General features: G+C 46.0%; 1 protein-coding gene across 1 annotated transcript in view; it reads right to left on the bottom strand.

Annotated features, from left to right (window-relative positions):
- Nucleotides 1–2,849: 2,849 nt before the first annotated feature.
- The window catches only part of EDEM1 (ER degradation enhancing alpha-mannosidase like protein 1), a 29,724-nt gene continuing 6,620 nt past the window's right edge, over nucleotides 2,850–25,953 (bottom strand). The window contains exons 2-12 of the mRNA XM_015076705.3: nucleotides 25,364–25,436; nucleotides 22,318–22,421; nucleotides 20,908–21,079; nucleotides 19,513–19,696; nucleotides 16,772–16,946; nucleotides 15,061–15,181; nucleotides 14,394–14,564; nucleotides 12,474–12,547; nucleotides 11,533–11,629; nucleotides 9,210–9,413; nucleotides 2,850–6,694 (exon numbers count right to left, since the gene is read on the bottom strand). Of these exons, the coding sequence (XP_014932191.2) occupies nucleotides 6,605–6,694; nucleotides 9,210–9,413; nucleotides 11,533–11,629; nucleotides 12,474–12,547; nucleotides 14,394–14,564; nucleotides 15,061–15,181; nucleotides 16,772–16,946; nucleotides 19,513–19,696; nucleotides 20,908–21,079; nucleotides 22,318–22,421; nucleotides 25,364–25,436 (1,465 nt within the window). The 3' untranslated portion in view covers nucleotides 2,850–6,604. The remainder of the gene's footprint in view (nucleotides 6,695–9,209; nucleotides 9,414–11,532; nucleotides 11,630–12,473; nucleotides 12,548–14,393; nucleotides 14,565–15,060; nucleotides 15,182–16,771; nucleotides 16,947–19,512; nucleotides 19,697–20,907; nucleotides 21,080–22,317; nucleotides 22,422–25,363; nucleotides 25,437–25,953) is intronic.

Consider the following 25,953-nt stretch of genomic DNA (forward strand, 5'->3'; position numbering starts at 1 on the left):
TTCTGTAAGGTGCCTCTAAATTTAAAAATAACAGGTACAATGAGGGACACCTGGGTGGCTCATTTGGCTAAGTTTCAAACTCTTGGCTTCAGGACCTCAGAACTCTTGGCTTCATGATCTCACTGTTCATGAGTTCAAGCCCCACATCAGGCTCTGCATTGACAGCACAGAGCCTACCTGAGATTCTCTCTCTCCCTCTCTCTCTGCCCCTCCTCCACTCTATCTCTCAAAATAAATAAAGTTAAAAAAAATTTTTTTTTTTTAAATAACAGGTACAGTGAATTTGATAAATCGTGGAAGGCTTTTATGGGGTATATTTTATCTAAGAGAATGACAGTAATTACTGAGTAACAAATCTTTTTTGCAGAGGGGCTTTCTATTGGTTGGAGGGCAGGCAGGCTCATTGCCTCCTTCACGCATGCCCACCAGTACAGAGAACATTCTGATCTGTGCAATGCAGAGCAGCCTCAGAGGTCTTGATTACCAGAAGCTGGGAGGGCCTGGGTGCCTCAGCCTGGGGTCCTCGGAATCCAGAAGCAGGTTTACTGCCCTGTCCCAACCTCCTCCATCCCACCCTGTGGAAGGGGCCACTGGGTTCTCAGACCAAGGATTGAACAACATCCCTCTGGAAATGGCCCAGGCTATTCCCTGCAGCAAAGACCCCCCTCTCTCCATCCTGGGCTACAGCCAAGCTATTCATTCTGCTACTTAAGAGAGCTTGAAGTCACGGGTTCAGAGTGTTTCAACTGTGACCTAGGGTAGGGTTCTTACCGCCTAGTGTCCTCAACTGTAGAAATAGAATAATAGAACTTCTCTCCCAGGAGTCGGGTGATGCTTGAATATGGTAGGTTTTAAGCCTCATGTGCACAGACACACATGCACAAACACACACATGAAGGACTATATGATGTGCCAGAATGTGCCAGGTACTTGCCCACAATGCCCAAGGAGTGTGGGGCACAGGCATCTCTCTTAACCACCCTGCACCTCGCATTCTGGGGTCCTACGATGGACAGAACAGCAGCACATTTCCATGATTACACTTTGAGAGAAGTTGGGGTCCCTGGGTGGCTCAGTTGGTTGAGCGTCTGATTGTTGATTTTGGCTCAGGTCACTATCCCAGGGTCGTGGGATCCAGCCCCACATCGGCCTCTGCGCTGAGTGTGGAATCTGCTTAAGATTCTCTCTCTCCCTCTGTCTCTCTCTCCCGCTCACACTCTCTAAAATGAAATTTAAAAAAAAAAATTTTAACTTGGAGAGAAGTCACATATATAATAAGTATGTTAGCAGCTGGCACCTAACAGGCTTTGCTAAAACGTAGCTCATTCTGCTCTCACAAGAACACCAGGAGTTAAGGTGCTAGAATCTGGGGGTTTTTTTTTGTTGTTTTTTTTAAAATGTTTATTTGTATTTGAGAGAGAGACAGAGAGAGGGAGAGACAGAGAGTGACAGAGCATGAGTGGGGGAGGGGCAGAGAGCGACAGAATCCAAAGCAGGCTCCAGGCTTCAAGCTGTGAGCACAGAGCCCCACGCAGGACTCCAACTCATGAACCTTGAGATCACGACCTGAGCCGAAGTTGGACACTCAACCGACTGAGCCACCCAGGCGCCCCTGGTTTTACAAACGAGTAAACAGTGTGAGACCCTGACTCAAGCTGCTAATCCAGAAGGACAGGCCAAGGCTCTGGCCCAGGCCTCTTCATGCCAGTCCAAGTTCTTATCCCTCCTTAGGGTTGGGGTAATAATCCTACAACTTCTCCTGGGTATCAAATCCAACCCGACCATAACCTTAGGAAGTGCACAGGCAGGGCGTCCTGGGTGCCAGGTGCCATCTTAAGCATGCTACACATATGAATCCACTCAATCCACCCTGTACATATGGACTGTTGTTGTCATTCCATATAACGGATGGGCACACTGAGGCCCAGCAAGATTGTGGACCTTGTACAACCGGGCACAAGGCTCATCGGCGGAGTCAGGTCCACACCTCCTGCAGCGTGGGTCCAGAGTCCACTCTCGGCCCTGATGCTCTCCGGCAGTGTCTAGACAGGATGCTCCCACGTGCCACCGCTGACCAAGGGCACGGGTGCTTCCACCATCAAGGCCATTCAGCTGCACCTTTGGCATAGGGGCCCCACCTGGCCTTGTCAAGAGGGTGACAAACCCAAGAGACTTCAAAGACACAACCACCACCAACGTGTACGAAGGCGGTGTGCTTTAATATCAGCAAGGTGCTTCCTCTCCTTGTTACAACGCAGAGGTTTTTAAAAGCACCGTCAGAATTGCCCAGCCACAAAGGCGGGACACCAAGGTAGCACAGGGCAGAACCAACGATCTCCTTCCAGACCCCATCGCGACTCAGGTAGCTACAGGGATGGGGGCCGTCCTGCTGAAACCCTCCTGGCTCATGCCTTCCGCAGACCGCTGCCCCCACATTGACCGCATGTGCCATTACCCCACCTCAACCTGTAGGAGGCCAGCAGGAATGAATTGCCTTAAGATAACAGAGACTTGGTTCCAGAACGTAGAAAGACTCAGATAAACGGCAATGAGAACTGAGAACAGGTCAGTGGCTGGGACAAAGGAGGCTAATGCAGAGAGGAGGGCAGAGACAGGACAAAAATCATTACGTGTGGCTCTCGCCCACATGGGAAGGACAGGTAAATGGAACGTGTGACAGACAAAAACAGAGTGGTATTAGTCAGGGCTCAGCTGTGAAAAACAAAAAACACACAAAATAAAGTTATCATCTGGCTTTATGGTTTCCTTTTAAAGGGTTTCCCCCCTGGTTTGTCCTGCATGTAATGTGTATGTGTGAGTTTATAAAGGAGAAACAAAAAGACAATTCAAAAAAAAAAAAGAATCTTTTAATAAAAATTATTCATAAAAATCCTAATAAATTTCTAAGAACAAGATATTTCTTAGTACATTTATAAAAGAACATTTGGTCCTTTTACAAAAAGCTCCCTCTTAATTTAAATACATTTCTTATTTACAGATTAAACATAAAATATCATCTATAGTTGCAAAGCATATTGCACATTACAGAGAGAGAAGCATGTGTATGTTTTAATTGGTTTTCCCAGAGTTTCCAACTCCAGATTTTTTTGTAAAAACAGATTTACCTTTCTTGTGCATAATAAATAAAAATGCAGCTTGTGTTTTGCTATTTAAAACTAAAACAAAATACCTTTTAAAAAATAGTATTTCTCTGCCTCTCAGAAAGAAGGAAAGGGGGTAAGGAATCAGGAAGCTCCACAGGTACATTTTCCCGGAGTCACGTCCAAACTCAAGCAGGAACAGAACCCTGAGCCCTGCAAAACCTGGGGACACACAACCCAGCCAGCCCACCCTCTCTCTTTCACAAGGGTCCCTGCCCTGCAGGGAACAGGCACTAGAGAAGGAACTGGATGTCTGGGAACGGAAAAGGAAAGACCAAGATTTTCTTCAGAAGTCCCTGCTCAGGCACTCTGGTTAGAGCAATCATGCACCCTACCTTTTCACCATTCAGTTTGAAAGTGTCAAAAGGGAAAGACCCCCGGAGCCCTCCAGAAAGAAGAAAAGGATGTCTGATGCTAATTCCACAAGATCCAAAGCAAAGGATGACTGTCTGCAATCATTCAGTAAACTAAGCTAAGAAAATAGCTAAGAGGCTTTCTTTGGTCGGGGAGGGGACAGAAGGTGAGGGAAACAGGTTCAGGCCCTCAGATTGTATACAGACCCTCCTCTAAAATTCACCTGCACAGACACCACCTTGGTGCATGAACAACAACGACTTCAGTGACGTGTGTGTGCCCCCGCCCCGATCCGGGACGGCCTGAGAACCTGGGATTCAATCGCACAGACCAAGTTCCGGTGGAACTAACGGCAGGACAGATGTGCAAATGGAAGCTGGTTCTTCACAAAAGCCAGCGCAACTGTAAGCCAGACTTCCTTCGTCACCTACTCCTCAGGAAATGAGAGTTCCCTGTCACACTGAGCCTGCCCTGTACCGATTTAGAACTTTGTGGGAGGCGATTCAGACTCCACCCAGCCTAACTACCAGGCAGCTTTCTACAGCAGTTCTGTTAAGACCATCTTCCTCACGTCGACCAGAGCAGACTCTAGACCCTGGCTACACAGGGGAACTTGAGGTTGATGCAGGCCCACAGCTGTTCCAAAGGATGGCATCCATTCAGAATCAGGGCAGTCCTGGGGCAAAGCACTCCCCCCTCCGCCTTTCTCTACCCCATATCCTGCGACACAGAATAAAAGACACAGCAAAAGCCCTGCAAGATGTAACACAGCTATGGACATTCTGATCTCCAACCAGAACACGAGCAAGTTTTGAAGTTGGCTCAAAGAACCTTCGTTTCGTGGCTGGCACTAGGTGCTCATCTGCATGTAGCCCCACAGAGCACGGACTAGGCAGCATCACTCTGGACCGGGCAGTCTGTGAGCTCAACCACCAGGATGAGTCCACAGTATGTCGCTCACCCTCAGGCTCGCCAACTGGTACAAGGCAGTGCCCAAAAGGCAAGAGGGTCTTGACTCCGTGCAAGACACCTCCCGGGCCGCCTCCAGCCCCTGGGGTACATCAGCAGCACTCAGGCACACATCCCCATTCCTGAGCACGAGGGGGCTGCAACACCAGAGCAGGTGACAGGTTAAGGGCCTGGAGGAGAGGGTGATGTCAGAATGCCACACATCAATGTTGTCACAGAAGCTGGAGAGGGAACCCAGCAAGGCCACGAGAGAGGGCGGATGCATGGAGGACCCACTTTCCTCCCTGATGTGCCCCATCCTCCCAAATGGGCCATTTATAGTCCCACGTCAATGTGCCTGGAGAAGAGCTACAGGGACGCTCGGGCCTGTGTGCACATGTGTCTGTAAACGCGGCATTTTGATTTGACTGAGTCAAAGAAAACAATTAAAATATATTCTCAAAGAAAATTTTCTATTCAGTAGATAAGACAAGGTCGATAAAGAGAATGCCTCTGAAAAGAAGAAAAAAGTTAAGACAGAAGCATTTGATTGTGTTTACTTTAAAACAATTTGCATAGTAAATATTTAAAAGGTAGAGGTGACACATTTATTACTGAAAATCCTTTTTTTAAAAATCTCCAAGAACTGAATTCTGTCTTAAAAAAAAAAAAAAAACAAAAAAAACAGTAACACTTAAATTTTCAAGAAGGAATAAAATCTTTCCCTTTGATTGATATGCAATGGCTTAGACCACACTTCTAGTTTTAAAAAGATGAACGGGAAATCGTTGGAAGTGTGCAAGCAGGGACAGGTGCACAACATGACAGGTGAGGGTGGAGGTGTTCAAGAGACTTCCCAGCCTTTCTACTGGGGTTCATTTCAACCTCAGATGTTACACAAAGCCAGGCTGAGGGTTCAAATCCACCTCTGCTTCGTATGAGTATTCAGTGTAAGTTCAAAGACAGATACTTCTGTTCTGGCTAAGAAAACAACAACAAAGAAGGCGTTTGAGCACAACTTCCTCCTAATGTAGGTTTGCTTAAAAATATCAGGCTGAAAGTCAAGGACCGGCCAAGAATTTTCCAGTCTTCGTAATACTCATCCCATCCCCCTTTCACTGTGGTCCCACCATGTGGCAATACAAAACAAGCCTGTTACAAGCGTGCCAGCAGCTGTGACGACCAGCAGCCCCCACCAAAATCGAATAAGGCACTAATCTAACGCCTGTGTTACACAGAGAAACGGCTCAAGGGGGCAGAGAGTCATCTGATCATTTCTTCCTCCCTGACTTAGCTAATTGGCACTAGACACAGAAAACAAAAACAAAACACAATTCTAACCCAAACACGGTCAGAACTGAGAATCCTTGGTTAGTATATACAACACAGAGGGAAGCTCAGACATTCTTAGGTATTTCTCTCCCCCTAAAAGGCACCTGGTTATGGAACTACAGGAGCTCCTCAGGTAAGTTCAAAATAAATGTAATACACCGTCCAAAAGATCTAGCCTTGTGACAACTTAAGAGACTGCCTTTTGAAATTCAGGTCAAAGTTATTCATAAGCAATTAACTCGTAACACTGTGAAGATTACTGGGGATGCAAATGAATAACTCGGGGGTTTTCCCCCATGTGATCCCAAATCATAGGTGGAGGGAGAGCCCAATTATCTAGTGAGAGAGAGAAAGGATAACAAAATGCAATAAATAGGGATGAACCTCAGGCCCTTTGCACGGAAATTTCATTCACAGTCCTCTAACAGAGAGGTAGCAATACTGCAGTCACAAGTGCCGGAGACGGGAACACACTCGTTGGATTCCAAAGGGTGAGGCTAGGAAGATCCATCCAAAGATGCCCCATCCACACTGTGCTTAGGAAATCAGCATGTCATAGGAAGCCAACTTCTGTGTACCTTCTTACTTCCAATTATATCCTTAAGAAAAACAGGGCGTTTTATTGAACAGAAGAGAAACATAGCGTATGCACGATTCTGCTAGACGTGTGTGCGGAGCCAGCCAGAAATGCCAACACCGTCGTGGACGGCCAGACTGCCACCCACTTCCACTTCAGAACGTATCTCGGCATGGCCTGGGTTCAGCTGTTTACGTCCAGTTTCCGATGCGGCCACACGGAGGAGAGCACCTCAAATCAGGCCAACCATCTGGTCAATCTGTCTCATGTAGATGCTCTTTAAGGGCAGGGAGTATCTCCTCTCATCAGGAACACGATTGCACTAGGAAGAAAACAGAAGAAGAAAACTGTCAACTTGGAATTAAAAATCCAGGTATTAATTGCCCGGGAAATGCAGGTGGATGACCTAAACCAGGGTTTGTCAATCTGCACACCGTTGTCATGGGGGCCATCTTGTGCGCCGCGGGATGGTTAGCAGCGTCCCTGCTGTCTCCCGCTAGACGCCCCCAAGCCCCTGCTCCCCCAGTGTGACAACCAAGATTGTCTCCAGACTCTGTTCCATTGAACAGAGGAGAAAACCTCCTCTGTGAGGAGAAAACCACACCAGGTGAGGACCACTGATATAATTTAATGTCTTCCCAAGTGAAGAAATGGAGACTCAGGGCAGCTAAAGGACATGTGCCCAAGGGCAGAGTGACCGGGACGAAAAGTTCATCCCCTTGGGGCCTTCATTTAATCCACCCAGAATTTCAGAAAACACCTCGGCTATTTGGAAACACAACTGGCCCTTGAACATTGCAGGGCTTGGGGCACGGCCCCCCAGAGCGGTCAAAAACCCACATGTAACTTCTGCTTCCCTACCAACCAACAGCCCATGGTTGACTGGAAGCCTTACTGGTAACAACAGTCAATGAACACGAATTTTGTATGGTGTGTGTATTACATACTCCATTCTTACATTAAAATAAGCTACAGGATAGAAAATGTTACTAGGAAAACCATAAGGAAGAGAAAATACACTTGCAGGACTGCACCGTTATTTATCAAAAAACACCCGCATGCAGTTCAGACCTGCGTTGTTCAAGTCAGCTGTGGGTGGTTTTTCTGAGTTTATGGTTCTTGGATCCACAGCTAAAACCTAAATGCTTGAGAGAGCTTTTTACCCCCTCAAATGAGGTGCGAGTCTGTAAACCAAACACATTTGTCTGCAAACATCCGTTCATTACACACTTGTCCCCAAAGACACACACTCCCACTCACTGCTCTGAACTTGACTCCCCCATGCCCTACTCCCCATCCTCATGAGATCAAGGCCAGCAGGCCCTTCAGTGGGTCCCAAAGCTCCCCAGCCAGGCATCTGTAGGTGCTATTCCTGCTGCCTGAACACCCCTTCCTGGGAAGCTTCTCCTCACCCTTCTAGGAACTTCTGAAAAGCAGCCTCCATGATGAAGCCTATTTTTATCTTCCCTGGGAGATTAGCTCCTCTCTGTTTCACCAGCACTTCACGCACGCGGTGCCTTAGTGACAAACACCCGGGGCGGGGAGCCCACTGGGGCCCCTGGGATGCGCCAACAGATGAGTCTCCTTCCAGTCCATCTCCTGCCTCCACCTCGCAACCTGAATCTCTCTGTGCCTCCCTTTCTCCACTTGTCGAGTGGGGATACCAAGCACCTAACCTCACAAGGCTGCTGTGAGAAATTCACCCACACGACCACCTGGAAAAGGGGCCTGGGCAACGGTAAGCATTACATGCAAAAGGTGACTTATTAATATCTCTGTCCTCCTAACTCTCCTGCTCCCCTTTCCTTCTCAATTAGGCCCGTATTCACCTAATCTATACTCCACAGCCTTACAGAGATTTGGGGGACTCACTTCTGTGCTGGGCTGTCCACACAGTTCACAGACTGATGGCAAAGACCTTCAGCAGGACCATTAAGGAGCCTGGGATGAAGGGGTGTCCCTCACCAAGGCAGTGTGGGGCTGGGTGGTAGGGGTCTTGACAATAGAGGCTTTTTCTGGAAAGACAGGTGGCATCCACTGCACCGTGGGGTAACGTGGTTTGGTATTTCGACTGATGCCTCTTTCCGCATCCTCACTTACAAACCATCCTATATGCTTCAAACCAACACAACTAACCTAGGACTCCTACCAGAAACTCCAGGACTCATTTCCAAATCTTTCCCAGTACTTACCAGGATGATGGAGGGAGGCATGCTTAGTGAAACCCTACTTTAAACGAAACTGGGTTCTTCTGCACCTCAAAGAGCATTTCACTAAAAATCAGGATGACTGATGACTGCGTTTTTTCCCTCCCCTGCTGCTCAGTGATTTGGCTGGATCTCTTCCTTTTGTCCTTCCAAATCACTCTCCTTTCCCATCCTGCTCTGGTGCCAGAGGCCAAGCTGGCAGATTATACCCAGAGGTCGAAAGGTCGCAGTGGCCTCTGCCTTCTGGTGCACACAGCCAAGGAGGGGCTCCAGCAGATTAGAAGGAAGCACAATGGTCAGTGTTTACTCCGCTGGCTCCCTTCCTGCAAGGTCACTGAGGCCAGCTCGGAATATGGCTTCTGCCAGGAGACTGCCCCCTCCAGCACGCCTCTCCCCACCCCGGTTCCTGAAGCCACGAGCCCCTGCAGCTAGGACAATGAGGCACTGCTCCCATGGTTCCCTGCACCCTGACGCTATCTACACTATCTACCTTAAGGGTCTTTCGTGAAACTCTTCTCAGATGACCCAGTCTCAGTGTGCCACCAATCTTCTGTCAGGGACTCTAAATGACCAATTTGTATTATTTTCTCCTCTTCCGCACAGAAACCACCACTGGAGAAAGCCACTTACATTGGAGCTGGAATTGATGACTTTTAACTCAGGAGATTTAGGCCTGTGCACAGACTTTCCCTCTTGGTTCTGCCCTCCGTCTTCAGAAAAGAATTCCTTCCAGGGTGATTCCCGAAGATGTTTGTCCACAGATACAATGTGTCCCTCAGTTGTAAACATGTATTTGGTTCCAGATTTGTGGACTGGATTCTCCTCATCAAATAGCTGGTGGGAAAGGAAAAAAAGAAAAGAAAAGAAAAGAAAAGAAATGTAACTGTAGCACTTTGGGAACTAACTCCAGACACAGTGTCCCAGACTACTCAGGGAGCAGAATTTGCTGGGTCCTCAGGCTTTTCAGCAACAAATGGGTGAAAAGGTGGTTCCCAATTCTGGCTGCAAACAGAATCACCAGTTTTGTTTAAACCCAAATGCCTGAATGTCTCCCATCCCATCCCACCCTGCTCAGACCTAAAGACTGAGAAATCTGAGGGACGAGACCCAAACTTGCATAGTCTGTAAAAGCTCTCAGGATGATCTCCCCTCCAAGGCTCCCCTGAGAGTTCTGACACTGGAATTCTAGAACCACCACCCACCTCACACACACCTAGGCCCTAACCGGAAAATGCTGGAAGGGAGGAGGCACACGCCTTCACCCTATCGCAGGGTGTGGCACAGAGCCTGACCCTGTACCACCATCCCATTGCTTCTGGCATGGGCCAGACCCTGAGGACAGAGGCACACAGGGCAGTGCCCTCCTTCAACAGGAGGCGTGCAGCAGGAGTGTCCAGAAAGAACACCTAACCGAAGAGGGGACAGGTCGGTGGGTGGAGAAGGCAGGTGTCCACTAAATGCTAAATGAGCCAACTCTCAGAACAGGAATCTCTGTGACATAAGAAACCTTACAGTCACCTGAAGTATTCTACAGATAAGGAAAGACTCAGCATGGCTGGTCTGTTTCCTCAGCTAAGGAAGAGTGTGGTAGGCCTAGGTTTTCTGGCCCCAGACCCTGAGCTCTTTCCTCTAGAATGGCCTAGGGGATCTCCCTCACTCACTCTAGTGCACACCCCACGCACCAATGGCTGCTGGACAGGGATGCGTGCAGGGCTCCCATCAGCCTGCAGCGGCCGGCCTGGCTCCAAGTCCAAGGCGTGCTCTGACAGGGAGACCTAGGCCCCCACGGGGGTCTGACAGCAGGACAGCCATCATGCCATGGGCCATGTGGCCTGCTAGTGGACACGCCCCCTCTGCAGTCTTCTGTGAAGTCACACCAGATTAGACTGGAAGGTCCAAACCCTGGCTTTGTGCAGAATCACAAGCCACTTGTCAAAATTACAGATTCTTGAGCCCACTTCTGAATCTAAAATGTAAAGATTCTGATTCAACAGGGCTGTAATTTTAACAAGGGCCCCAGGGTGATTCTGATCCAGCTGGCCCCGGGGCCTGGGAACCAGCGGCCTCAATAACACAGCCTATCACCACTGCTCGATTACCTTTGAATGTCGGCCCCCTCACTGTTTCCCCACCGGGGACCCTGACACTCTGTGCCCTGAGGAAGCAGCCTTTGGTATGCAGCCACAGTAAGTAGAGTGGCAGGCAAGGCAGGACAGTAGGTAGGTACCCACACACACCACCACCATGCGTGTGAGCAGAAGGAGAGCAGGGAAGGGGGAAGAGCACTGAAGAAGGAGTCAGGACCGGGCCTGAAGCCTCTGCTCCGCCATGCAGTCACCCCGAAAATCCAGGCAAGTCACACCTGCCTCTCCACAAAGACAGCAGCTCCCGTGAGGGGAAGAATGAACGCTGACAAGATGACCCCTTCAAGGTTTCTTCCAGGGCCCGTGATTCTGTCACTCTCCGCACACACGAGAGTATGTGTGTGTGGACAGAGAGCCAGCCGGGCTGGGGGTCTTGGCCAAACTCACACACATCGAGAGACGTAAGAGCTACAGACACTGCTCTTGTCCTCGTGGGAACCTGTCCCAAGCACCACAGCATTGGAAACCAGGGTGGAGGACGGCAATATGCTCTTGTGTGCAGAGTACTGTGTCCCCAGGCCAGCACATGTGCAGCCCGGAGCAGTGCCCAGGGAGTATGTGCTTGGACAGAACTCTGAATGAATGCTTGCTCCAAGCAGTGATCGACATTTCCTGGCTTGGGGCACCTGGGGTTAAGCCCCAGACTCTTGATTTCGGGCTCTGCACTGGCAGCACGGGGCTTGTTTGGGATTCTCTCTCTCCTGCTCTCTCTGCCCCTCCCCTGCTCTCTCTCTCTTTCAAAATAAATAAATAAACATTAAAAAAAAAAAAAAAAACATTTCTTGGTTATAACCCTGTAACACACATACCAAGTACAAGTATTTACAGGTCTCGCTGAGAAAGAAGCTCTCCATCCGGTCCTCTTTGGATTTATCTATGACGTGATGCAACGTAGCATACCCACACCTACAAAACAATTTTCCAGTTAGTCCTGCCTCTGCTCCTTCCTACTTGCTTATTGATTTGAAAAGCAAAAATAGTAATTTGGAGTAATCAACCAAATTATCAAATGCCATACGAAAAGCAAATTAGGTTAGGTTGAAGAGGTATCCTTTTTTTAGCCCAGAAATTATTTGCAAATTCATTAAAATGTGGCTTGGCTGCTAAATCATCAGGTTAGGTGTAGGGGGAAGAGAGAGTGGGGGTGGTGGATGGGACATGCCAAGTGCTTAATGTGACACCAAGAAAATGACAGGCAGCAAATTTAGGACTGAATGAAATTTTTTTTGTCCCAGTACCTGTAGAACTGACTTATCATTGGACAGTCTAAAATACTATTTTGTAAGAAAATACTTATACTGCTAGGTGAAAAGGCAGGTCACAAAACTGAAATATAGAGATTTTTTATATACACACACATAAACACATTATGCATATAAATATATAAAAAAGTATATACACTTAAATGTGGACTGTGGTTATCTGCACGTGGAGAATACAGTGATAATATTCTACCTCCATGTTTTCTGTACTCCCTAAAATTTTTAGCACATGTATTTGTATAACTAGGGAAAATAAATTACTAACAAGAACATACATAGTCTGCTGGAACCTTACGGGGAAAAAAAAAGGTAATAAAAAGTAATTCCCATTATAATGGACCAGTCCTGCCACACAAACAATAGGCAATTTCCCTACAGAACAGTACTGACCTGTTTTATAAATTAAAGTGCAAAGTGAAATATTTCCCCAAAACGACTGAAAATAAATCAAAAGGGCCAGAAAAAAGGAAGGAACTTAGAAAACTAACTTGACTTTTGTGTACTTTTCCAGACTCTGCAGGATATCCATTCCTACATGGAGGTAGAAGGGATTCTTGGTTGCCTAGAGAGAACACGAGAGAATGTGATCCAGCAAGGGCCTGGAAAACATGCCATCAACAAACATCACAGCGACTGCAGGAATCTCCCGAGCAGGTGAGTCACTGGCCAAAAGCAGGTGCAGCGCCCAGCTCACTTTATCTGGAAGGGTCGCAAATGTAACAGGACTAAGGTGTTCCATTGCTCACGTCAAAGTGCATCTACAATGTGTTTCACCTTAACCAGGGCTAAGACAATCTGTCTGAGGGCAGACCAATACCCTGCTTGGGCGCCCCTGATCCCCGTCGTGATCAGAAATGCTGCCTCACGGACAGTACCACTTGGGAGAACCAATCTAATTCTATCTTGCCTCGGAACTCTCTAGCAACTTAAGATGCAGGCCCAGGGAAGCAGGATCTTGCCCCCAATCCACTTAGGGCCTTCCCGGGAAAAGCTAACAGGAACAAGAAGGCTTTCACACAGGAGGCCCCCACACTTTGCTCTCCAGCTGCCCTGAGAACCTAGTCCCTGGGGCTCCTTACTCTGCTGTCACATGCTTGCAGATGGTTTCTTTAGGAAGACAATTCTCTGAGAAGATGAGACCTGTACCCCACAGACGGTTTAAAAGTTAGGGATCGCCTTTAAGTCGTGCCCAGTGCCAACCTGCAGCAGCAAATGCAAACCGCTAGGAAGGTAGCAGGCTGCGCGTAAGGGGAGGACAGGGAGATGGCTCAGAAGGCAGGGACACGAAGCCAGACATTTCTGTGGATTCTGAGAGAACAGGCAACGCGAGGAAGAAGCTGAAAACAGGAAAGACGCAAGGACAGAAATCAAGAGGTGTAAACCCAGAGGCAAAAGACCTAAGCTTAGGGGGAGGACTCAGGCAGCTTAGGAGGAGGACTCGAGCGGTTCGAGGCATGACTTCCTCACAGCACGTGCAGCCTGACCGCCCACCCAGGTCAGAGAAGCCAGCTCAGAGGCTATCTCTTCCTTGTCTGAGAGGTCATTTAAAACTCACGAGGGCTCTCTTTACACTCAAGGACTATGACCAGGTTCATAGCATTTCTCCCTTTTTTCATCTAGAAGCAAAGGGCAAGGCTTTAGCGTTATTATTATTATTATTATTTTAATAAATCTAAACCAGAGTCTTAATCCTACTCTCAGAAGTCATGAAACTAAGTATCTTCTTGTGAGGGCTTGCCCACCGTGGGCGTCTATTACAGGTCTACTGAAGTGCACTGAAGGCCATCTTTGTAGAAAGCTGCAGGACCTGTGAACACGTGCAGATGCTCCGTGTGCACAGACAGACAAATACCTGCCTCAGCCTGCAGGGCAGACCTCACAGTTAAAGTGACATTCCCTCTGGCACTGAATTGCATGGAAAAATGAATGCTATACTTTTTTTTAAGCGTTAAACAAAAATAGGCATTCAGATGAATCCCAGAGGATTCCCTTTACCAAGAATAAGAATTCCTTTTGTCTGAATAATTATTACACAGACCAGGGTTCCACCGTGCATGAGTACAGAACTGTAGCCCAAAAAAGAGTTATCTGGCCAAACAGATCCGGTAAACACCAAGTACTAAATCCTCTCTAATGTTTGAGGGCGTGAGAGAAAAGTCCTATGGTACGGGCATGCTCAGCTTTGCAGAAGGTTAGACTCAACGATGCGTGTGGCCACAGATGCCTTCTCTGTCCTGTGGGACCATGACCACGTGGAACACTGACAAGCCCACGGTCAGGCAGTTGCTGTATCAGAGTCACTATGAAGAGCACAATTCTCCACCAATAAGTAAATGTGTGCTAAAACCCAACTGCTACGAGTCCTGCTAGCATTTAAACACAAACTACTGGTCAACAAAGCCTAGTACCTGGTACAGTAGATACGTAGATTCCACTAACTCCGGTCTCAGCGGGTAGAAGAGCACGTCAGGGGCCTGTAGCTGCCAGTTATACCTCTCAGGGAGGGCCCCGTAGCGTTTCCATATGGCGTAGTAAAAGGCATGGAGGCAGATGGCATCTTCCACATCTCCTATCAGAACCTGAGGAGCAGACACAGGTCACTAGGCTAAGACACTTTTCTCAGCGTGGCAAGGCAGAACACAGAGGCCCTGGGCTCTCCCTCTGCCCACCAGTTCTCATCTGTCCTACAAACACAGGTGGAGACTAAACCAACCCGAAAGTAGCAGCCCAGAGAAAAGGATGCCCTCCCTATGTGACCATCAACACCAAACTGATGTGAACTGCACAGGACAGCAGGTTAACTGTACCAATGAACAAAGAATAAACAATTAAGAGACAGATGATCCAAAAATCACATACGGTTACTTTTTTACCATGGTTTGTGCTTGCTTCCTGTGGCTCTGTTCAACATTCTGGGGACTAATCTCACAAACAGAATAATCAAGACATATTGTGCTAATAAGCTCCCAAATCCGGAGGAGCCAGAGAATGCTCTGGTATCATAAAAAGAACAGAATAAAAAGAAAAGAATAAAAGAAAGAAAGAAAAAATGATTGCTTTTTCCTCGCAACACACCTGCAAGCCGGGGAAGAAAGCCTGTAGCGAGTCGATCCAAGTGTTCATCAGCTGCCCACTGAACATGTTCACATTGACGTAGAGCGGGGGGTCTCCTTCTCCTTCGTTACAGGCTTCCCGACTGGTGACCCAAGCAGAGCGGTCAAAGGTGAAAAGAGAGATTGCTGACAGAGCTCCAGCCCTACTCCAGCAGCCTTTACCTCAAATGGAATCAACGTTAACATGTTCCCCTACCTCATTCTTTAAACCTTTGGGAATCAACTGCCTCTACCTGTCCATACCAGGATCTAGCAGAAAGTAACAGGTGCCATAGGAAAGAAGTTCCAAAGTCAGCCAGTGTAACTTACCGGGGATTTCACTCTATATTGCAGAAAGCATTTGATATTCAGGCTTAAGAATACCACCACGTAATGTGGCATACGGCATGGGTCTTTGTTGGATTTGACCTGAGTGGGGAGGCCTAGTTACTTCTACACACACACACAGTCTCTTCTCTAATGAGGTCCTACACCAGCGGCCTGGAAGATCACATCAGAGCAAGACACTCACGGATTATTTCTCAATTTACTTTGGGACTTCAAAAAGCAAAAAGGACTGAACCCTGGCAAAGTGGCCTCTTACTAAAACACAGCACTCACGTAATGCCTTCCTACAACAGCTTATGCATTCCTACAACAGCTTTCTTATGGGTCTAAGAAAATCCTAGCATGCACCAACCCAGTAGCTATCACTTGCACTGGACACTTAATATACAAAAGCATACAAAGAAAGACCTAAGGGAGTGAGGTGACATCGGGGTAGAAGCCCGGGGTAGAAGCTTCAAACAGCACTTCTCTTCCGCCCTCCTGATTGTACAACTGGATAGTAGCAAATAACGGTGTTTGAAACAAACGGGTGGGGGAGGGGGGTTCATAATTGTCCTTCCTCTCGTTAGGGATAAAGACCAATCCTAACAATTCTTTGGAAAGTAAAAGAACCAAAATAACTCAGTAATTGTCCTGTATTACAGCTCTATCTGCAATTAGAGCCACAGTGAAACACAGGCATAATGTCACTCCCTGTGGCAGCCAGTTTCCACGATGGCCCCAAAGATCCCGTGACCTGGCAGTCACAAAGGTTCCCTCCCACACTGTATGAGAGTTGGTCTGTAGGACCTACAGAGCTGGATGGAAGTGTTGGTTTGTCATTCCAAAATTAGGTCATGAAAGCACACTTTAGGTCTTTCTCTCTCAGATCACTCACTCTGGGGGAAGCCAGCTGCCATAGACCTGTCTACAAAGAGGTCCATGTGGCAAGGAGCTGTGAGCCAACAGCCAGTGAGGAATGGAAGCCTGCCAACCACCAGAGTGAGCCCAGAAGTGGGTCCTCCAGCCCCGACCGAGCCTTGACACGGCTACAGTCCCTGCCAATAGCCAGATGACAATCTTGTGAGACCCCAGATCCACCCCGTGGCTCTTGGCTCCCAGACCCTCAGAAACTGTGTGGGCTAATGTTTATTGTTCTAAGCCACTAAGTTCCGGGGTAATTATTATGGCACAGTAGAAAGCCAACAGAGGTCTTCGCCCTCGAATGTCTGACCAACAGCCAGGAAGTGCACGACTGAGGCAGAGACCAAAAGACCCCGTAAATTCATGCTGAGAAAAGTAGGGGAGTTTCTGAATGCATTCTATTTGTTTCATAGAGCAAGAGAACAGATGTCAGGGACACACACCCTCTTCTTAAGTAGTTCTGAATACTCCGATATGCAGCATTAAACATTTCTAGGTCTTCTTTTTCTCCAAAGAGAATGTAAGACTTCAAGAGGTATTCATAGAAGGAGTCCAGTCCAGCACCCAAGCCGCTCTGCTTTCCGACCCAGTGGCCCGTCTGAATGTTCACCACGTTGCCTGCAAAAACAAACGAAGCCCACAGGGCCCAATTATCCTGGGGCGGCTCCCTCTCCAGGGTGCCCTTCTCCTCCAGCCCCATGTGCTTCAACACCCTCATCCTTGGCAGAAAAGGGAAGGAATGAACGTGTGGCCCTCACAGTTTTATTGGTCCCAGCAGCGGCACAGGCAGCCAGGAGATCTTTCTGAAAATACAGTGTTTAAACACTGGCACAAAAATGGGGAAAACATTGAAGGCAAAAGAAAAATAAGTTTGTCATTTTGCCTTTCCAGATTAACAGTGCATTTCAAATACCAAATGAGTGTTCAAAGCCTTTGACTCAGTACTGCCATTCCTGGGAATTTATCCTTAATGAAAAAAAAATGTTTCTAAATAAAAGTATTATGTTGTTTTCAAGAATTATGAATTGTATGATTTACATTAACTGTAAAATGGGGGGAAAAAAAGAAAAAACAGAAAGAATCCAAGTGTCCAACACAGGAAGAGTTAATGAACTAGATGTAGATTTTAAAGACAGTAGCTATAAACACAAGGCAACAATTTGAAAACACCTGAACTGCCAAATGTGAGGCAGAATAAAATGTTTATTTATATTTTAAGTTGAAGGTATATAAACCTTACAAATGCCAGGCTGAAAGGACCTATGGGAAATTTAAAAGGTGACAATTTGTGCTGACACCGGCCAATCATCTGGTGGTAGGGTGACAATTTGGGCAACTTTATTTCTACCACTGTTGTTAAATACAACAAATTCATAAATACATTTCAGAACTTAAGGAATAATCAAAAATCACTTTTAGGGCACCTCGCTGGCTCAGTCAGTGAAGCGTGCAACTCTTGACCTCGGGGTCATGAGTTCAATCCCCAAGCTAGGCATACAGATTACTTTTAAAAAATCATTTTTAAAAAGGAGTGCTCTTATTAGGTATTTACCCAAAGGATACAAAAATGCTCCTTCAAAGGGATACATGCACCCCGATGTTTATAGGAGCACTATCAGCAATAGCCAAATTGTGGAGAGAGCCCAAATGTCCACTGACTGATAAATGGATAAAGAAGATGTGGTATGTGCATGTCTATATATATACACACATACACATATACATATATACGGAGAGAGAGAGGGAGACTGTATTATGCTAAGTGAAATAAGTCAGTCAGAGAAAGACAAATACCATATGATTTCACTCATAGTGGAATTCAAGAAACAAAACAGATGAACATATGGCAAGGGCAGGGAGAGAAGAGAGGGAGACAAACCACAAGAGACTCTTAAATACAGAGAACCAACTGAGGATTGCTGCACGGAAGTAGGTAAGGGATGGGCTAATTGGGCGATGGACACTAAGGAGGGCACTTATGATGAGCACAGGGTGTTCTATGTAAGTGATGAGTCACTGAATTCTACTCCTAAAAGCAATATTGCACTGCATGTTAACTAACTAAAATTGAAATTTAAAAAAGGTTGGGGGAATAAATAAAAATAAAAAGTAGTGCTCTTGGAATGACATTGCATGGCTCTAGGAGAAGCAATCAAGTTACTTCTCAATGACACAAAAAAATTTTCTCAGTATAAGACAGTTTAAAATAAAATACTGAATTAGCAAGAACTATTACTTACTGAGAATGAATGATGAGTCCATAGGTAATTATAATTCATTACACTTTCTCCCTATGACTGCATGTTTGAAACGTTCCATAATAATTTTTTTAAAGATTTTATTGTTAAATAATCTCTACACCAAACGTGGGGCTCAAACCTACAACCTTGAGATCGAGTCACACACTCTACTAAGTCAGCCAGGCACCCCTATAATAATTTTTTTTTAAGTTTATTTACTTATTTTGAGAGTGTGTGCATGCACAAATGCGAGCATGAGTGGGGGAAGGGAGGGGGGGAGGAGAAGGGGAGAGAGAGAAAGAGAGAACGAACCCCGAGCAGGCTCCACACTGTCAGCAAGGAACCCAAAGTGGAACTCAAACTCCCCAGCCTGTTAAGATCATGACCTGAGCCAAAATCAAGGGTCAGATGCTCAACAAACTGAGCCAGCCAGGCGGCCCCATAATTTTTCAAATAACATCTTGACCAAACATTCCCAAAGGAGGAAAAAAAAAAACCAAAACACCTAATATAAGTTTAATCTGGCCTTTCAACCTCCTACCATGTGCCTAGATTTTTTTTAAAGGAGAAAGCCACTCTACCAGTAACTCTAAATCCCTCTATTTAGATTGAAACAATATAATCTGCCTTAGAGGCAGTTCTTACAGCATTTCCATTAACAATTATCTTCAAGTGGAATTGCCAAAGGATTCAAATCAGAAGGGAACCCTCAAACAGCAAAAGCATGATTCTTTCCCATTGAATGTTACAGCCTTCCTCTAAGCAGAAAGTCCCACAGAGAAACCGATACAGCAGACACAGAGGGCCGGTCTTTCTGAGGAGTCATTTGTCAGATTCGTGGTGCAAGACAGAAGGAGTGGAGAGGGGAGAGAGCCCCAGAGAAGAGGGAAGGAAAGGGGGTCATAGGTACACAGTCCCAATGGCCTGAGAAGGTGCCACCACACCTAATAATCCTGTATCATTGCTCCGCAGGTTCCAAAGGGCTTTCACAGCACGTCTGGCCACCCACTCAAATGTAGAATCCCCCAGGAGTCGGCTCAGAATCCCAAATTCCACCAGGAGGGAACCAGCTCCTGCTGTGCAGGTCTCATTATTGCTGTCGGGAGGAACACCAGTCTTCAGGTTCACCTGGGGACAGGAAGAGACAAAGGATTTGTGGCAAAACTTGAGGAACCCTCCAGGGCCAAAAGGCCAGGTCCCAGCCACCAGACTCCACCAATGACCCAAACTTGTTGCAGTGTGACTCAGCTCACCACTTTCCAGGTCACACCTACAAGACCATAAGAACACCACCACCTTGTTTTAGTAAGTCTTAGGGGCATCGTCACAATGCTATTCACTAACCCGTCTCTTTCCAGTGGGTTCTCTTCATGGTTACAGGGCACCAGGCTTTGGCATTAGAAACAAAGCTCTGCTGTGGAACCCCTTACAAAGTTTAAGTGACCTACTAGGAACTCACCCCTGCTCAGCAAACATAAACAAATTGCAGACTAGGAGAGAAAGGAGACACAGGGAGAATGTGACAGCCTGTTTCATCCCTGAGGCTCTGTGGTCTGGCAATTCTCTGCTGGTTACGTCAAAGGCTGACTCAATTCCCAAGGGAGTTCTGGGCTCAGCAAATCGGGTGCCACAAGCATATAATCTCATTCCAGATCTTGCATGTAAATCAGCAGCTAACTTGTTGGGCTGTGCAGGCTTTTATTTGAAAGATCCATGTGAAGCACTCCAAAGAACATTCACCAGGATCCTTACAATATACACATCAGAGTCTTTGGGGACATGTACTCAAGTCAGAAAGAAAGACAAATTCCCCATGCTATTCTGTAGCAGGGGATATAAACCTCACATGCAGAAGAATTTAAGAACACTGAGCACAGGAACATTAAGTTCTTTAAGAGAAAGATCAGGTATGTCACTGTGTGCCTGGCACACGGTAGATGCTCAGTAAATGCTGAACAAACTAGAAAACATTTACATCGCATTTAGGGCCAAATTCTCTCTAGGACACAGCTTTCCTCTTCCACATCACCTCCCTCCTTTCTCCAAATAAAATAATCAAAAGAGAGTTTTAGGGGCGCCTGGGTGGCTCAGTCGGCTGAGTGTCCGACTTCAGCTAAGGTCATGATCTCACGGTCTATGAGTTCGTGCGCCGCATCGGCCTCTGTGCTGACAGCTCGGAGCCAGAAGCCTGTTTCAGATTCTGTGTCTTCCTCTCCCTCGGCCCCTCCCCTGCTCATGCTCTGTCTCTCCCTCTCTCTCAAAAATAAATAAATATAATTTTTTTTTTTAAAAGAGTTTCAATTCAGGAAGATGCTGAAACATCAAACTAGTCTACCTACCCGAGGATAGGGGATTCCTGTCTTGGTGTTTTCAAAAGCAGGGAGGAGCCGCACAGCCAGGTCATGAGCCATGTGCAACAATTCATTATCATAATCCTTAATTGTCATGTCACCAAAGGGCTGCTTGGAGTCAGTTATTATTCTGTGGGCAGAAAGGAGGCTTCCTAGGACCCTAGAAGACAAGATGACAAGAACACAAAAATAATAAAATCATGTTGCTCGTCAATGCACACAATCCAGTTCCAAGGGACAGAAGCAGCCTCAAATCCCTCGTGAATTCAGAGCGGCCGAGAATCAGAGAAACTGAATTTAATGGTTTCTTGAAGTTCTTTTCAGACCTAATAATAAATAACCGATTCTTAGTTAACCACACTACTGCCCGGGAGAAAGAGAACCGTTCACCTGGGGCTTCCAAGAATAATCTCACATAAAGTAAAAACTAATGGCTAGCAGTCTCAGCCATCTCATCAGAAGAGAGTATACTAGCTGTCCTCAGAATAAACATTACCTTTCAATATGAATCAATTACTCTTGATTTCTCTCACATGGGGAACACAATTAACCATCTAAGAAACAGGAAAGGGCAAAACAAAAAACACTAAGTCACTTTCCCTGTTTGGGCTGCCAAACAGCTCAGAAATCACCCAACTTCTGGTGAGGATGTGAGGTGAGGAAGAGAAGAAGGTGAGGAGGAGAAAATGACCTGCTCAGAGGCAGACGGCCACCAGCTGAGATCTACGTCCCTAAGAGCCAGGAATTCATGTACCACTCCGATGATCTCAAGTACATCGTGACGTGTTTCGGCACAAACGGCTTTATAACTTTAACTTGAAATAAATGATACATCTAGAATGGTGTGCAGTAATATAATTTTCCAAAAGTTTAAATGAAATAGTAAAATAGTCACAACATATCAACCTAAAAGAGACAAGAAACAAATCGGAGTGTGGAACACGGAGCGGGGGAGGGAGAGAGAAGAGGGAGTTGCATTAAGAGGGAAAAGGGGGAAATACACTCGAATGGTAAGCAGCGGTCCTCTGTGGGTGGTAGGTAAAATGGGAAACTTTCATTTCCGTCAGAAATATGTAGGGGTTTTCCTAGGACACTGCGAAGGAAGGAAACGAAAACAGACATGAAGTGCAACAGTAAAAACCTACATTAAAAGCACACCTAACTCCCACCCTCATTAAAGCTTAGGTGAGTCTTTCTCTTCAGCCCCAAACGTAATTACTTTGAAATGTCAAGGGTCCCACTGTTGATAAAGCCCAAAAGGAAGAGGCAAGATGGACACAGGGCTCATAAGGTCTCCAACGACTCTCTACCTGGATCTCACAGGGAAATCCTCGCAGGAATTTCTCTCCTTCCACACTTACAAAAGAAGTCTTCAATCCATCTTATATACTATTTTACCTTATTGTGGCCTCGAAGACTTGCACGGTGGAATCTTTGTCAAATGAAACTGTGTTGATCACCAACTTGACTGCTTTCTGGAACTCGGATGAATTTCCCATTATCTTTAAAAAGAGGAACACAAACCATTACCATAGCTTGTAATGGAACGAGGCTCCGAGAGGGCAGGAGCTGGACCACTTCGCCTAAAAGTCTGCACGGGGTTTCGCCACCCACGGGAGGAGTGGAAACACAAAAGGCAGAAAAAGCACAGTTGTCTCCTAGAACATATTCCATGACAGATGGCAACTCAAGAATCCGATCTCCGAATGGTAAAACTGTGAAGTAATTCCTCATGAACCATGAGTAGCCCTCACTTTCCCACTCCACTCTCCCTCAAACTTCGGTCTGATCCGATTTAGCAAGCAAGGCGCCCGAGTTCCTAAAACTCTTAACATGAGTAAAAATAAATTCCAAAACTGAAGAAACAAAAATATAACTCTCCCGGTGCTCCTCAAATAAATCGGCAGCTTGGGGCTTGGCTCCCGGGAGACCAAAACATTGGGGAAAATGGACTTGTTGCCTGCTGTCCAGATGTCTAAACGCTTTGAGAACATGAAGCATTATCTTTTGGAGCACAGCATAAAACCAGTGGCATCCAAAACACACAAACAAACAAATAATCAGCTCCATGTCCTTTTTAAAGAGTGATCTAAAATTACGATTTCTATTTTGGGTTCATGAATATGATCTCATGCTAAGCTGCTCTCTCCTATAGGAAGTGCAAATTGGGCATAAAATGTTACAGATTAACTAAACCAAAATGGTTTCATCCTGTTCAAAAATTCAGGACAATCCTGGTACTACAAGGACATCATCAGGACACACACACACAAAGGGAAAACAAAAAATTTCATCCAGATACTACTTCTTCCAAGTGTCCCGTACTTCCCAGTATTTATTGGTCCAGCTCATCTTTTTGTCCCTTCTTCGTTGTTATTTCACTGTAAACAGGCAGATCGAGTACAGGCGTTTCTTTCCTGACTTTTAGTTCTTTCTTTTTAAAAGATTATGCAATAATGCCACAAGTTGCAGTCAGTGGTCAGGGGATTGCTATCATCTGAATGTTTCCATAGCACATCTGTTAGAGCCTATTTAAAATGTTAGCAAGAGATCAAGAAACCCTCAACTGAAGTAACACCTGAAAAATAAGCCTAAAGTGCTAGCACACTCAACACCGGATATTCTACAATGAAAACCACAGAAGTGGCTTTGTTTCCTTACAGATGTTCGCCAGCAACAATATCTGTTAGCACCTGCAGAGGCTGATACAATCTCAGATCAAGTGGAGCATGGTGAAGAAAGCCAGTGACTTTCAATTACATACTCTAATTTACCCTTTTAGGCAGCTACGGAACAGAGTAAGCAGGCTATGAAATCATTCACTCGGGCTTAAGAAAATGTGGGTTGGAAAGAAAGAGTTAAAACAGTTTCTTTACTGAAGAACTTCTCAGAGCCTCTGAAAGGCTGGTGTATGTTGTGGTTCTCCAATAGTAGGACAGGCATGAAGAATTTCTCAAGTTCGTTTGAGAAAGCAACTCTTCCTTCAGGGAAAACACCCTTGAAAACGGTGTTGGGAAATGCTGGCTTTGTAGGAATTCATTCTTTGAACACATATTTGCACTCCTACTATGTATCAGACACATGAGGTGTGGAGAGGACAATGAGTAATAGAGATGAGGTCTCTGTACTTAATGAGCACAGCAGGAGGATAAAAAGACACAACAGGCCAAAAAAGAGGGGTCAGGGAGAAGAGATGTTATGCCTTTCATAACATATCTGAGTTTTGGGACTCTGTTTTAACCAACGCCTATGGTCTGAGTCAGCCTCTGGTATATGCGGCAAGTTAATTCCAATTAGGCTGAGCATACTTGTCTGGGCACGTTGTGATCATGGATGACAGATGACTGAAGCGCAGCAGCAAGAACCCCAGAGAGACTGGAAAACCAAAAGTGCTATGCAATCACAGCCTGGCAGAATGAAAGCCCACAGTCCCCGCAGACCCCGGGCCTGTGAGGATGCAGAGCAATCACTCAAGCTCTTCCCATGTTCTGGTGATTCTTTTGCCAGCAAGACACTGGGCAGCTGTAACGCAAACTTAGCTAGCATGACCCACTTCTAACCCCTGACGGCTTTAAATTCTTCTCAGGGACGTCCAAACAGACAAGAGTACGTTGTTAAATGCAGTATTTGGGCTCGACTATGGTAAGAATTCTCTAATGGTAAAGCCGTGCAGGACAATGACGAGGAGCAAAGAGGTTGTGAAATCACCTTGATCAAGGAGGTTTTAACATACTGTTCTGGAAGACAGCCTCTTGGAAGCAAAGAACCAAGAAGCAGACCAGGCACACGACACAGCCCAATGGTTAAGTACCATGCCACAGTGCCATCCTGCTTTCAGTGTGTTTCTGCAGATCTACTCAAAAAGCTCCAGTTCCCCAGACTCCGCGAAGGAAACAGGGGATGGGGGGGGTGAAGGCGGCACCCAAGTTGGCAGCCCAAATGTGGAGTAGGGAGTGTCTACAAACTATAGAGTTCCACATAGGAGAGGAGCATTTCTAGGGGTCTCACGCAGGGGCTGGGACCAGGGACCAGGACACACACAAGGGGACCAAGTAGCTGAATGCTATCTCAGGGGCCCTACCCACCCTGAGCTTATCTTTTACTTCTGAAATCTTAACTACAGTAACTGTCAACTTTAATGGAATGCTCCATTGCTCCTTTATGGAATAAAACAGTGGGAAACTGGGAGAAAAACATGTTCCCTCAAAATAATCATACTTTCTTCTCCATTTTTTTTAGGGGAATCACATTTCCGTCCCTTTAACCCTGAATGCTTTTCTTGCTCTCAGCATTAAGGTCATTAAAATAAACAATGGCTATCAAAGCTATGAATACATTTTGAATATCAGGTTTCCTGGAATTCCCTCAATGGTGGAAACTAGGGGTATGCAACTCCAAAATGCCTTAATTAATTACAAAAATAATAACAAGCCTACACACTTACTGCAAGCGTATCCAATGCATCAACAAGAGTCAATGAATAATTCCCTAGGACATCATTGATGTTCAGATTTGAACTGAAAAAGAAACAAAATTAAAATTAAACAAAGGTACTTTATTTTAAAAGAGAAAAAGGGCAATAAAACTAAACATCCATTAGAAACTAAAACTGCTAGAAACTCTCATTTATTCAGGGCCGAGTTCAGGTGGATCAGTATGGCAACAGTCTTTCCATCTCATAAGTGACCCTTTCTATGGTGTCTGTAAGTAGACTCAACTCACAGAATAGATGCACCCTTAATGCTACTGAGGAAACATGCAACAGGAAGTCAGGAGACGGTGAACCAGAATCGTGTGCCCTGAGACACAGTTTTATCACCACAAATCATCTCTCTGACCAGCTTCAAAAAGCTCTGATTTCAAAATCATTGTTAACGAAACTAGGAAGACCCTGTCATGTGACCTTAAATATAGAAATCAGACACTCCAGCAGGTTACACACAAAGAGAAGTAAATACCTTCAGTTATATTCCCATTATCACCACGGTGCTTTGGTTGGGGGAATAAATTAACCTCTTGATCTCATTTTCTCAT

This window comes from Acinonyx jubatus, chromosome A2, assembly GCF_027475565.1.
Source record: "Acinonyx jubatus isolate Ajub_Pintada_27869175 chromosome A2, VMU_Ajub_asm_v1.0, whole genome shotgun sequence".
Lineage (NCBI taxonomy): Eukaryota > Metazoa > Chordata > Mammalia > Carnivora > Felidae > Acinonyx > Acinonyx jubatus.